The sequence below is a fragment of the Camelus bactrianus genome, chromosome 4 (genome assembly GCF_048773025.1).
Source record: "Camelus bactrianus isolate YW-2024 breed Bactrian camel chromosome 4, ASM4877302v1, whole genome shotgun sequence".
Taxonomy (NCBI): Eukaryota; Metazoa; Chordata; class Mammalia; order Artiodactyla; family Camelidae; genus Camelus; species Camelus bactrianus.
In genome coordinates this window covers 37,634,644-37,646,735 of record NC_133542.1, presented here as the reverse complement: position 1 = coordinate 37,646,735, position 12,092 = coordinate 37,634,644, and the positions used below count along the sequence as shown (strand labels likewise).

Sequence of the window (12,092 nt, the reverse complement as noted above, 5' to 3'; positions counted from 1 at the left end):
GCCTAAAATTACATAAGTAGTGAAGCATGTAAATGAAAGAGGAGGTACTATTGAAGCGCTCAGTGTTTTAAAGCTTTATCCAATCCATCTCAGTGGCATATTGAGGGGCGGCTTTAGACACATTGAAAGGCTTAAAAGAAGAAACCCCCTCCCTTTCCACCCAGTGGGCCCACCGCACGCCACACATCTTCCCCTTAAAACTCCCACAGTAGACATCTGGAAGTGACTAAAATAGCAAGGACGCCTAGCCTAGCCAAGGTTCCGTTCAGTTTCCATGTCAGCGCAAACGGCTTTCCCTGCGGGAGCACTCGCCCATCCCAAAATCTGTGACAGAGAAACCACAGTCAGAGCCAAGTTTCAAATGAGCACAGAAAATTCCCGTCCAACTCTGGGTTCCATGCTTGCACATTGCCTATTAAGACTAATTTCTGTTCGAATGCTGCAGCTGGTCTAGGCTGTAGTAACCGACACATACCCACCAGAATGTTTAGATGACGTGGTCACTAGGAATCAACTCATGTACTTATTGATATAACTAATTTTTATCGAGAACTTATTTGCCAAATACTGTACACAGATGGAGTGGGAGACTGGATTACAGAGGCCCCTAAAAATGTTCTGCATACAAATATCCCCTTTATGTGTTACCTGAAATTATATTAGAATTCCATCCCTTTGGTGTTTCTCACTACAAATAAATACTCACTGTGAAAGACAACATTCTATTCCCAAGACGGTAACTGAGTTTCATCATTCTTAACAAGCCTTTTTAGTTTGGAGTAACTGTCAGACCATTATTTTTTTTTAGAAAAATCATGAAGTCAGAACTGGTGGGAAAGGAAGCTGTAATTTCTGAACCATGCCTGCTGAGCATATGTGAAGGGGAAGTGGTACCACTCTAGTCAGGGTGTATTTCTACTTTCCTCTGAGCTGTTATAGGTCATTTATACCCTAGTGTCAAAGAAAGTTTCAAGCGTGGATGAAAGCTAGGGAATGACATCACTTAATACCTGATACAGTGGGGACACAGGAGAGAAGCAAGGAGTGAGACTGCTAACAACACCCCAAACAAACCTTGGCCAACTTCACAGGAACGGCAGCCAGCCTGGCACTTATGTGGTACCTGCTGAGATCCAGCCCGTGGCTGCCCTCCTTCTCTCCAACCAGACTCGCCAAGCTTCCGCCTCATGCTTTGCTCACCTCTTTTGAGTTTCTTTTCCTTTTGCTACAACCCAGACCTAGAGTTGTAAAACTGATGCTATATGGTCCTTAGATAGGGAGCATGTAGATTACAAAGGAGAAGCTGGGCTGAGCCTTCACAGATCTTCTAATTTTCAGTGGAGGGAATGAACTTCTATCTGTCTGTAGGACTCTAGACAGTGAACGCTGGCCCTCTAAATGCTGTGAAGCAGACAGTTTCTTTTGGTGCCCTTCCATATTTTAGTGACCTTGTTCCCCTGCTTCCTTCCCAGACAGGCGATGTTGCTGGTGCCCCAGTCCTCTTTCTGGCTCAGGGATACTATGTTCTCGCTGTCAGGGTTCCTCTTCCTGTTTTCTTGTCCCTCCAAGAAATGGGCATTTTCAGCTAAGTACCCTGAGTAGGCATTTAAAGAAAAAACATTTCTTAAACAGCTACTATGTGCCAGGCATTGTGCTAACCTCTTACACATGCAAAATTACTTTTTTATACCAACCTGCTAGATAGGGATTCATACTACTATTTTATACATGATAATTAAGAGGCTCAAAGTGGCTGTCTAATATCACACAGGTAGTATATGGTAGGATTTAAGCCCAGGTCTGTCTAAATCCATGACTGAATTCTTTTCCTTATGTTTCAATGCCTTTTAAACTATGCTGGCTTCTGTAAAGAGAACTTCCACTTGCCTTTTGTGCCATGGTCCACAACTGACGCTAATGGCGGGAATTCTAGATCCCATGCCCAGTGCCCATTAAACATCTCACTCCACCTGGATGTTCCATGAACCCTGAATCCAGTACATTTTAAATAAGTTCCCCCTACCTGCTTGTTCCTTCCATCTCAGGGAATGACCCACCAACCCACCCAGTTACCTTGGCCAGAAACCTGGATATTTTCATTATCTTGTCATTTCACTCATTAGACCCATGTAGCCACTTGTTAAGTCCTATAGTTTCTACCTCTTTACCCTATCTGATACTGATCCCTTCTCTGTACATCACTGCCTCTCTGCCTCCATCTTACACCAACAGACCCATACCACATTCACAAAGAATCTGCTAAAGGGTAACTCTGACCATATTTCCACCCTGCTTCAAAACCTTTGTGTTTTCCACTGCCTAGAGAATAAAGTCTTATTCTTTAGAATAATGAATGAAACATTCTTCCATGATTATACCCTTGTTTCTGTATGACACACTCATCTTCACTACTCTACTCTCTCCCTAAATACCAGCTTTGCTGGGTATTGAGCACATAACACCATTTGTTGCTTCTGTGCCTTTGTGCATACCAATCCCTCTGCTTGGAACACTGTTCCCAGCTATCTTCCCCATTTCAGAGCCTAGGTTAATCCCACTCTTCCTTAAAACTAGTTCAAGATACCTTTGTAAAGCCTTTGCCAACCTCCAGACCAGAGCAAGTTGTTATGGGGAAATAAATGGTCATTTCCTTCAGATGCAGGGAGCTTCACTAGACAGAATGCATCCAATCCCTCCTCTATTTACTTACTCCACCCCAGGGAAGGTACAGTGACTCCTCTGATCAGTAAATGAATTAATGGGTCTTGCCTTTCAAATTATGGGAAATAGAGTTACTGTTTACTGGGTCTTCTCAGAACTCTAGTAAACTTCAACACTGAATCCTCCCTTCATTATGCCTTTATGTGCCTAAGACATGTATCTGTTAGCCTGACATTGTCACATTGTACGTCAACTATGTGTTCACACATCTGATTAGACCGTAAGGTCCCTGTGGGCAGGGAATATATATCAGTTATCTTTGTATTTCCAGCATCTCACATTCAATTTATGTTTGTGGAATGACTGAATGAACAGAGAAATTGCTCTGGTAGTCATCAGTAATCGTCAGTTAGATTAAGCTCCTTCAAGTGATCATCTAAACCACTCTTTTCTGTTATTATGCTCTCTACTACCCATTTTAATAAAATAGAGTAAATCATTCAAGACAGCACATGATGGGGGAAAATGCTTGCAAATGATGCAACTGACAACAGCTTAATTTCAGAATATATAAACAGCTCATACAACTTAATAACAAAAAACCCAAACAATCCAATCCAAAAATGGGCTGAAGACCTAAACAAGAAATTCTCCAGTGAAGACATACAAATGGCCAATAAGCATATGAAAAAAGCTCAATATCACTAATTATCAGAGAAATGCAAATCAAAACTACAATGAGATATCACCTCACACCGGTCAGAATGACCATCATTCAAAAGTCCACAAACAATAAATGCTGGAGAGGGTATGGAGAAAAGGGAAGCCTCCTACACTGTTGGTGTGAATGAAGTTTGGTGCAACCACTATGGAAAACTGTATAGAGATTTCTCAAAAAACTAAAAATAGACTTACCATATGATCTAGCAATCTCACTCCTGGGCATATATTCAGAAGGAACTCTAATTCAAAAAGATATACGCGCCTCAGTGTTCATAGCGGCAGCACTATTTACAATAGTCAAGACATGGAAACAACCTAAACTTCTATTGACAGACGATTGGATAAAGAAGTTGTGGTATATTTATACAATGGAATACTACTTAGCCATAAAAAAGAATAAAATAATGCCCTTTGCAGCAAAATGGATGGACCTAGAGATCCTTATTCTAAGTGAAGTAAGCCAGAAAGAGAAAGAAAAACACCATATGATATTACTTATATGTGGAATCAAAAAAAAAAAAAAAAAAGACACAAATGAACTCATTTACAAAAAGTAGACTCACAGACAGAAAACAAATTCATGGTTACCAGGGGTGAAAGGGGGTGGGAAGGGATATAATGGGAGTTAGAGATTTGTAAATACTAACTACTATATATAAAACAGATAAGCAACAAGTTTCCACTGCATAGCACACTATATTCAATATCTTGCAGTATACAACCTATAATGAAAAAGAATATGAAAAGGAATATATACATATATGTATGACTGAAACATTATGCTGTATACCAGAAATTGACACAACATTGTAAACTGGCTATATTTCAATTAAAAAAAAGAAAAAAAAACACAATAATTAACATGACCATAAAGTTCTTAATTCATTAAATGAATTAAGATTAATTGAATTAAATGAATTAATTAAATTAATTGGATTAAATGAATCAAAACACCAAGAAAGCATCTGACAAAACTCTTTAATTTTTCCTACTATGTAACTGCCTAACACTCTTACAAAATGAAATAATCTCAGTGCTATAAAATGAGATGCTATGGGTGATTTCTTCCAACATAGGAAAAATGATCTTTTGCTTCACAAGGTGGAGATTAAAAGGCTTATATTATAGAGTTTTGTTGTTCAGTGTAACTCTACCTACCTCTTTAAAGTCATGAAACATGAATTCATACATGAAAAGAGATGTGTATGTGGTTATGTAGACACAGGTTACACTGGAAATTGCCTTAGTATTATCTTTTTTTTTTCTTTTAAAAAATTTTTTAAATTGAAGTACAGTTAATTACAATGTATCAATTTCTAGTGTATAGCACAATGTCCCAGTCTTGCATATACAGTATTATCTATTTTAAAAGGAGTTTTTGAATAAATAAAAATATTCCAAAAACATAGAGAAAATATTGAAACTACTTGGAAAAAATTAATTTTTTTAATTTTTAAAAAAGAATTCAGAAGTTTTTAATCCTATATGAGCAGCATACATTTTATTTCAAATATTTAAGATTAGTGAATGTAAATAATTTCAAGTACAATGTATAAGCAAATAATATCCACTGAAGATATATGATGCAGAAACACAGAATAGAGTTTATACTGACTTGCTTTAAAATATTTGTAAATTTAAATAATCTATTCATCACAGCAGATGTATTAGACTAGACTCATAGCTATGTGCTACTTGTTTGTATTACAGAATATAATTTAATAGGTTGCGAGGTTCTAACCTAACTCAATGGCTCAGTCTTTCATCTATTAGCCTGGCAGCCAATATTTAGATACCAGCAAATTCCTTCCAGGTAAACTGAGCTCTTCCAAACAGTTTTAGTCTTTCACCTTGATGTATTAGTAGATACATTTTCTTTGGTCTCCTCAATTCATTTTGCTCTTCTCCAATCTCTAACATTTCCAAAAATCCAAGTTTGATAATGCCACTATTCACCCACCACTCATTTAAATTACTTTCAATTACTCTGAGAAAAAAATAAATTATCATGGCCTAGATTCTAGAGAGTTCCACATATTCCAATATCCTTCTATATCTCCAATGACATCTGTTCCTGATGTCCCTTCACATTCTAAGCATTAGTATGACTAGCCTTTATTTTGTCCATTAAATAAGTCAACTCTCTCACCACAGGGCCTTTGCACATGCTGTTCTCAACTACTAGAATGCCTCTTCCTTCTCTCTGGCTCTTCAAAGCCCAACTCAAATGTTACTTTCTCAGGAAAACTTCTGCTATTATCTATTTCCTTCTCTTAGTCCACAAACCAAGTTCCCTGATATATGTTCTCATAATACTGCTTAGCTTTCTTTCATAGCACTTGGAACAGATGTAGTTAAATTTATTTTTGTGATTATTTGATTACTTTACAGGGACTTTGTTGATTTTTGCTCACCTCTGCTTAATGCCTGGCACACTACCTGGCACCTGGCAAACCCTCAATAAATATTCACCGAATTAATGAGAAGACTTGTTTCTATGATCACATCATAGAAAGAAGAAACGTTTTCATGTTGTAAGTAGGGAATCAGGATCATAGGCATCCCAAACTTGTGCAAAAATAAAGCTCATCTTTTGTTTGACAGGTATAGTTTGAAGGAGATGTTGAAAATGGGCAGTTGTTGCTGAAGCAAAGAAAGTAGACCCTGAGGAATCAGTTCAGGTTTAGGAAAACAAAAGGATAACAAGAGAGCTAAAAGCAGACCCAGGGATCTTTCCTATCACAAGCCATGGATGTGTCATAAACAGTCCAGGAGTAGCAGGTTAAGAAGCCTATATGGAGCAAGAGAAAGGACCTATGAATGAGAGCAGAAGTTAAGACGCCTCTTTTTTTAATCAAACCTAATGAGCCTATAGAATGAGAGAGATCTGAAGCAAACATTGGAGTCAGAGATGAGCAGCCCTTAGACACTGCCAATCCCAGGACCATGTGCCTGAGCGGCACCTGCCTTTGTTCAGTGAAGTCTTTAAAAAAAGTCTCATTACATATACAAATGAGAGGTTCCTCACCCCTTCAGGCTTAGGACTTCTGTATTCCAGGGAAGAGTCATATTTCTGGGTGAATTTGGAAATCTACAAGCTTCAATTTGTCCCCAAGAGGCTTAGTAGCCTGAATTGGGGTCATTGTTTCACCCTCTCCAAGGAATTATTTATGATTTAGGACTTCAGTCTCTGTTGAGCCAGCCATGGGCTAAGTTGAGAGAATGGGTTTGGCAAAGTGGGCATGCTTTGAAGCTTGCTGAAAATAAATAACAACAACAATATAGCAGCCATATAGGTATGCTGCTCAGATCTCCTTCAAAAGGTAGTGAAATGGGTGAAGTTTACTTATTTAAACTTCCAGTTATAGAATAAGTAAGTCATGGGGATGTAACATACAGAATGGCGACTATAGTTAATAATACTATATAACATATTTGAAAGTTGCTAAGAGTTGTGGACAAAGAATGTCGCTTGCCATTTCAGTGAACAGAGGATGTTACAGCTATCAGGCCATCAGCCACTACAGCCATCTCCAATAGTAAGCCCTGAAAGGAGCTCAGGGCAGAAAAAGACAGGATACTGGTCCCAGACAGTTAAGATGCATATCAAAAGAATAATTTCAATGAGCCTAGGCTCTTGCATCTTCTCATACATAGAAAAGCACTAAAAATCAATAATTTGAGATGTCTGTTTTTTGTGATTAGCAGTAATCCTTTGATGTTCAGCTACATGGTTTTTTGTCTGTTTGTTTTCCCCAGAAAAAACTCCTGTATATCCTGACACCTCCCTTACCTCTTTGGAGCAGTCCTTCAGAGCTATGTAAGAGGCTGCCATCCCAGGCTACAGTCCTTAGTAAGACTGCAGAATAAAATGTAATTCTCAACTTTTAGGTTGTGCTTTTTTTTTTTTTTTTTTTTTTTTCAGTAGACGGAGTGAATCTTAAAAGTTCTAGTCACAAGAAGAAAAATTCTGTGACTATGTATGGCAACAGATGTTAACTAGACAGTGTGGTGACCATTTTGCACTATATACAAATACCAAATCATTGTGCTGTACACTTGGAACTAATATGTTGTATGTCAAATTTACCTCAATTTTAAAAAATGGAGCTCCCTGAAAATAAAGATGCATTTGGACTACGAAGTATTCCTTAAGGAAAGATGCATCATTCCATACGTGAATCACAAAAATACATCTTCTAAATGTGGCCAGTACAATAAGAGATGAAGGAACTTAGAAAACTGAGAAGATGCTCTCGCTTTGGAAGATCCCTACTTAAAAGAACTGTTGATGCTGGTCAAATAAGAAACTGAACTGCTGTTTGTTAACACCGAGAATGTCTGTGACAGTCTCCTTTGAGGACAGATCTCAAGAAAGAGATGTGGCAAAAGTGGGCAGAAGGAATAAGCTTGGGATGATATGTTAGAGTAAACAAACAATTTTACACTCAAGTCAGCCACATTTCAGTTTGAATTTCAATGCCTCCTTCAATTATCTGTGCTGTCTTTGGGAAACTAACCTCCCTGAGTCCCAATTTTCCTCAGCTATAAAAAGATTATTGATCTTCACCTTGAAGGGTTGTTATGAAAATAAGATTTAATGTATGTACCTGCTTAACACATAATGGATGTTAACTCTTCTCTCCTGCCCCTTCTCGGGCTCCCCCCTACCTCCCACATCTATGATGACCAGCGGAAAAGGGGAGGCAAAGCTGACTCACCATTTATCCCCATGTGCAATGTACAAAATGCTCTCAAGCTGGAAAGCTAAATGCATTTCCCTTTATTCACAACTCAAACCTTTACCCATATGATCTCACTGTCTGATATCAACTCAAGTTCATTCCAAATTCCACCTCAGTTCCTCCCTCTCTCTCCCTTACTGGACTATCAGTCTCTTCCTCTTTATCATTCCTACATCATTCTTGTGTCTCCCAGTATCTTGCCAACAAAGACATCATCTTCTTACTGACTTAAGTTCATTCTTCTTATTCTACTGCTTCAATTAATACTATTTCTGCCAATTTGATTCATAGCATACACATCAGACAATCTCTCTATTTCTGACTATTTTAATAAAATATATTTTCCTCCTGCTCAGTAAGACCCATCACTAGGTACTCAATAAAAAATAAATTTAAAATATGGTGCTTTGTAAATGGTGACTTTGAGAAGCCGTAAGACTGGCTGACCTGGCATATGTCAAATAGCACTTGTCTGCTTTTAGTTAAAGGGAATTTGGATGAGTTATGATGCGTGCTTACAGGCGACAGAGCACGGAGCCCAAGGGCATACTTCCAGTGGGGTCCAGAGAGAAGTTCCAAGATTCTACCATGAAACGCAACAGAGAAGCAGCTCTTCACAACCTCGCCACCCCCACCCCAAAGGTTTTCTGACTGTTTCCATCCTATAGGCTCTTCTACCACAAGAGGTCATGCTTGCATCTAAATACAGTGTTCTATGAATTGATTCTGCTTCTCTTCACCTGCATCTATATGGCATTGCTTATCTAAGCTGGCACATTAATCTTCTTAGATGCAAAAAACCAATCCATGTTCCAATTAGACCCTTTAGGCACCAATCATCTCTCCCCTGGGCCTGAAACATGTCTTTTTCTCCTAGCATCTCTGGGCTCTTTGGAAGTACAGAATTCTGAGTTTCCAGGGATCTCAAGGACATCTGGTCAGTGGTTTCCTCCATGGTGCCATGGTAGATGAAATACTGGGATGTCAGCTTACATCATCTTCTAATACAGAGTGGGCACCTTTATGAGGTAATTGTTCTGAGGAGTGAGTAAAGAATTCAGGCAAGGGTAAATATCGAACCTTTCTATTTGCGAAGCTAATTTGGGGGTTGCTTATTTATTGTGAAAGGTGAAAATGGACCTAAATGCTTCAACTCCTTCTCCCCTTGTGAAATATAGCATTAAATGGAGTCAGTCTGTGTTCCAGAAACTACCCATGAGAAGGCTGCTGGAAATTATGACAGGAAAATTACTGATGTGATACAGGATATAGAAAGAACACTAGATTAGGAGGCTTTTATTAGCCATAAAACCTTTCACATGCTTCTGTGACTCAAAGTTTCCCTAACTCTATAATGTGGGAAATGGGACGGAAGATCTCAAAGGGCACTTCTATTGTTAAAACTCTTTTTTCGTGATAACATATGAAATAATGTGTGATCACAGTATGCAGAAAAACTAAGAAAGAAATAAGTAAATAATATCACTTTGATGACTTTTTTCTTGACTTTTTAATAGTCTCTCATTGTCTTAGAATCATCTTCGGGCTGGCCTAGGGTTATAAAGGCAAATGAGTATCATAGGATACTGTTTCCAACTTCCTCTACACGGCACACGGAATTTCACCACGCTGACCATGAGAGAGCTGTCGAGGGCAATAATAAAATCTCAGGGAGCCCAGTTACTGCCCACCCCTTTCCCCTAGTTTCCTCCTATATTCACATCCCAGACCCTCGTCCACCTCTTAACGGCTCTCTTAGGGACTCCTCCCTCTTGTCTTCTTCAACTGATTAACGTCTTTAAAATCCCACATGAACATTTTTTGCAAAACTTTTAATTTCAGTTAGCTGACAAATTTATACATGTACAAACTTCAAAATATATATATGTTTAAAAGTCAAAAGGCCTTAGGTTCATATTTCTAGTTCTTCCTTTCTCTGGTATGACTAAAACATCAGAAAACACCAATAGTATTATTAGTTCATGCTCTTATTAACCAGACTGGAAGTTTATTATTTTGCTAGTCAGAGGAAGAGAATGAGAAATAAAACTAGATGGGGGTGCATACTAATAAATCATGTGAAATGTAAATGAGGGGGGAGGGTGGGAGGGAGAGAGAGAGAGATGGAAGAAGGAGAAATAAAAGATAAGACGTAAAAACCAAACTCAGAGGCCATCTCCTCTCTGAATCCACTCCAGCAAAATTAACTACAGCCTCCTCAGGGCTCCCCAGTATCTTTTTTTCTCCTTCATTTTACAACATGCAGAACACCTTGTATACTAGTTGCCTATGTATCTTTCTTTTACTGTCATCACTACCTTGAGGTCAAGAACCATGTCACATTCACTTCTGTAAAAGCAGTGAATCTTCATAGTCAATAAATAAGTGCTGAACTGAAAAGAAAATTCCAACTGACAGGCGTGATTTAAGATTCCAAAGGCCACAAAGCTGGGGCTGCCACTCTGCCTTATGCTTATTCTGGAGCTGCCTTGTTTACTCAGAGGCTGGAAACCTTTCCTAAAGTTTACATTTGCAGGTTCTGCTCACATCAATTGATTTCTTTGGTTCTGGTCTCAAAGCTCTGCAAGCCCTCCTCCTTGCTCAGGATTCCCAGTCAACAAGATTCATTAAGCCTCTATTGGTTGAGTGTTACATTAAGGGCTTCAAAGAGGATGTAGCAGATGGGATTCCCTCTTTGGGAAGCTCACAATTTAGAGAGGTTGAGAGTAGAATTTAAAACATCTGTGAAATATGTGTATTAACACTATAATATGAAGACTTTGTTTTTCTCTCCTTCCTTCATTCCCCAGTCTACATAAAATTTTATTCTCATTTGCTGCTCTTCAGAAATTCCTTAAATTATCAAATACCCAATCTCCACTGTGCTACTTTCTCATCCTTACATTTCCAAATTATCTCTAATCTGGCCACTATTTTTAAAAGAATGTGTGGAATTGAGTAGTTGTCACAGACTTTTGAGTCACACTCTAAAATCATTTTTCACTGGGCAGAAATGTGTCTCTGCCCTAACAATAATCCCCACCCAGGGGAGCTCAAAGCATAACACTCATTTTAGTGCTACAATGTAATGATGCTCATTTGGGTACCACGATCAAGTGATACTCTTTTTCATATTACACAGAAGTTAGAATTTAGTATTGTTTACGATTTACTATTCAGCTTTATTTAGTATTGATTATTCAGTAATGCTAAATAGACTTGTTTAGGAAGTGAAGGGGTTAGTATGAAAGATGCAAACCCTAAGAAGCCAAAAGGATTTCCCAAAAAGCACATTTGCAAACTCTTTCTTTGTCCTTTTCCAAAGCCAGAGAGAATATTTGCATGAAGTCTTTGAACTCTGAGCTCACCTTCATTCAGTATTCTATATTCCCATTTAATCATATTATCACATTCCTAAACCCTATTAATTTTTTTATCTTCCTTTCTTTCATTTTTGTTTTAAAGGGGGCAGGGACGTCTCTCTTAAGACCTTCATCCAGCCCCAGTAGAGGAAGCTATAGAGTTTCAGAATATGGAAAAAGCTATCCTCTTATACGAACACAGCTGTGTGGAAACACTTACATTGAAGTCATACAACACACCAAAGTTGGCTGCCGATGCCTCTTCTGCTCTGGGAACTGTTTTCCTAGGTAAACTGCCGTATGGCAAACCCCAGAGGTACTACATGGAGAAATAAAGAATGCAGTTAACAATTGGAAATAAAGTCTGAGCCACACATGTGATCACAAATGGTTTCGTTTAAAAGCACTTCTGAAACTTTTTCATGGGGACTCTGTGGGTCTCCATGTGGGGTCCCATTTTCTGGGAACTGACTACTAAATGCAGAGTTAAGAACAAAGAGAACTCTAAGGACCCTGCATTCTGACTCCAGCCGACCACCAGCAGTCGGGCCAACCACATTGCCCAGAGGCTTGCTGAGAACCCCTCTACCCACCACCACCT

General features: G+C 38.6%; 1 protein-coding gene across 11 annotated transcripts in view; it reads right to left on the bottom strand.

Moving 5' to 3' along the window:
* TMC1 (transmembrane channel like 1) overlaps window positions 1-12,092 on the bottom strand; it is a 314,121-nt gene that overhangs the window by 42,855 nt on the left and 259,174 nt on the right. For 9 of the 11 annotated variants that reach the window (XM_074361703.1, XM_074361704.1, XM_074361707.1 and 6 more), the window contains one exon: window positions 11,712-11,810. The exons of the other annotated variants lie outside the window; for them this stretch is intronic. In XM_074361703.1, the coding sequence (XP_074217804.1) occupies window positions 11,712-11,810 (99 nt within the window). The remainder of the gene's footprint in view (window positions 1-11,711; window positions 11,811-12,092) is intronic. 11 annotated transcript variants of the gene reach the window in all.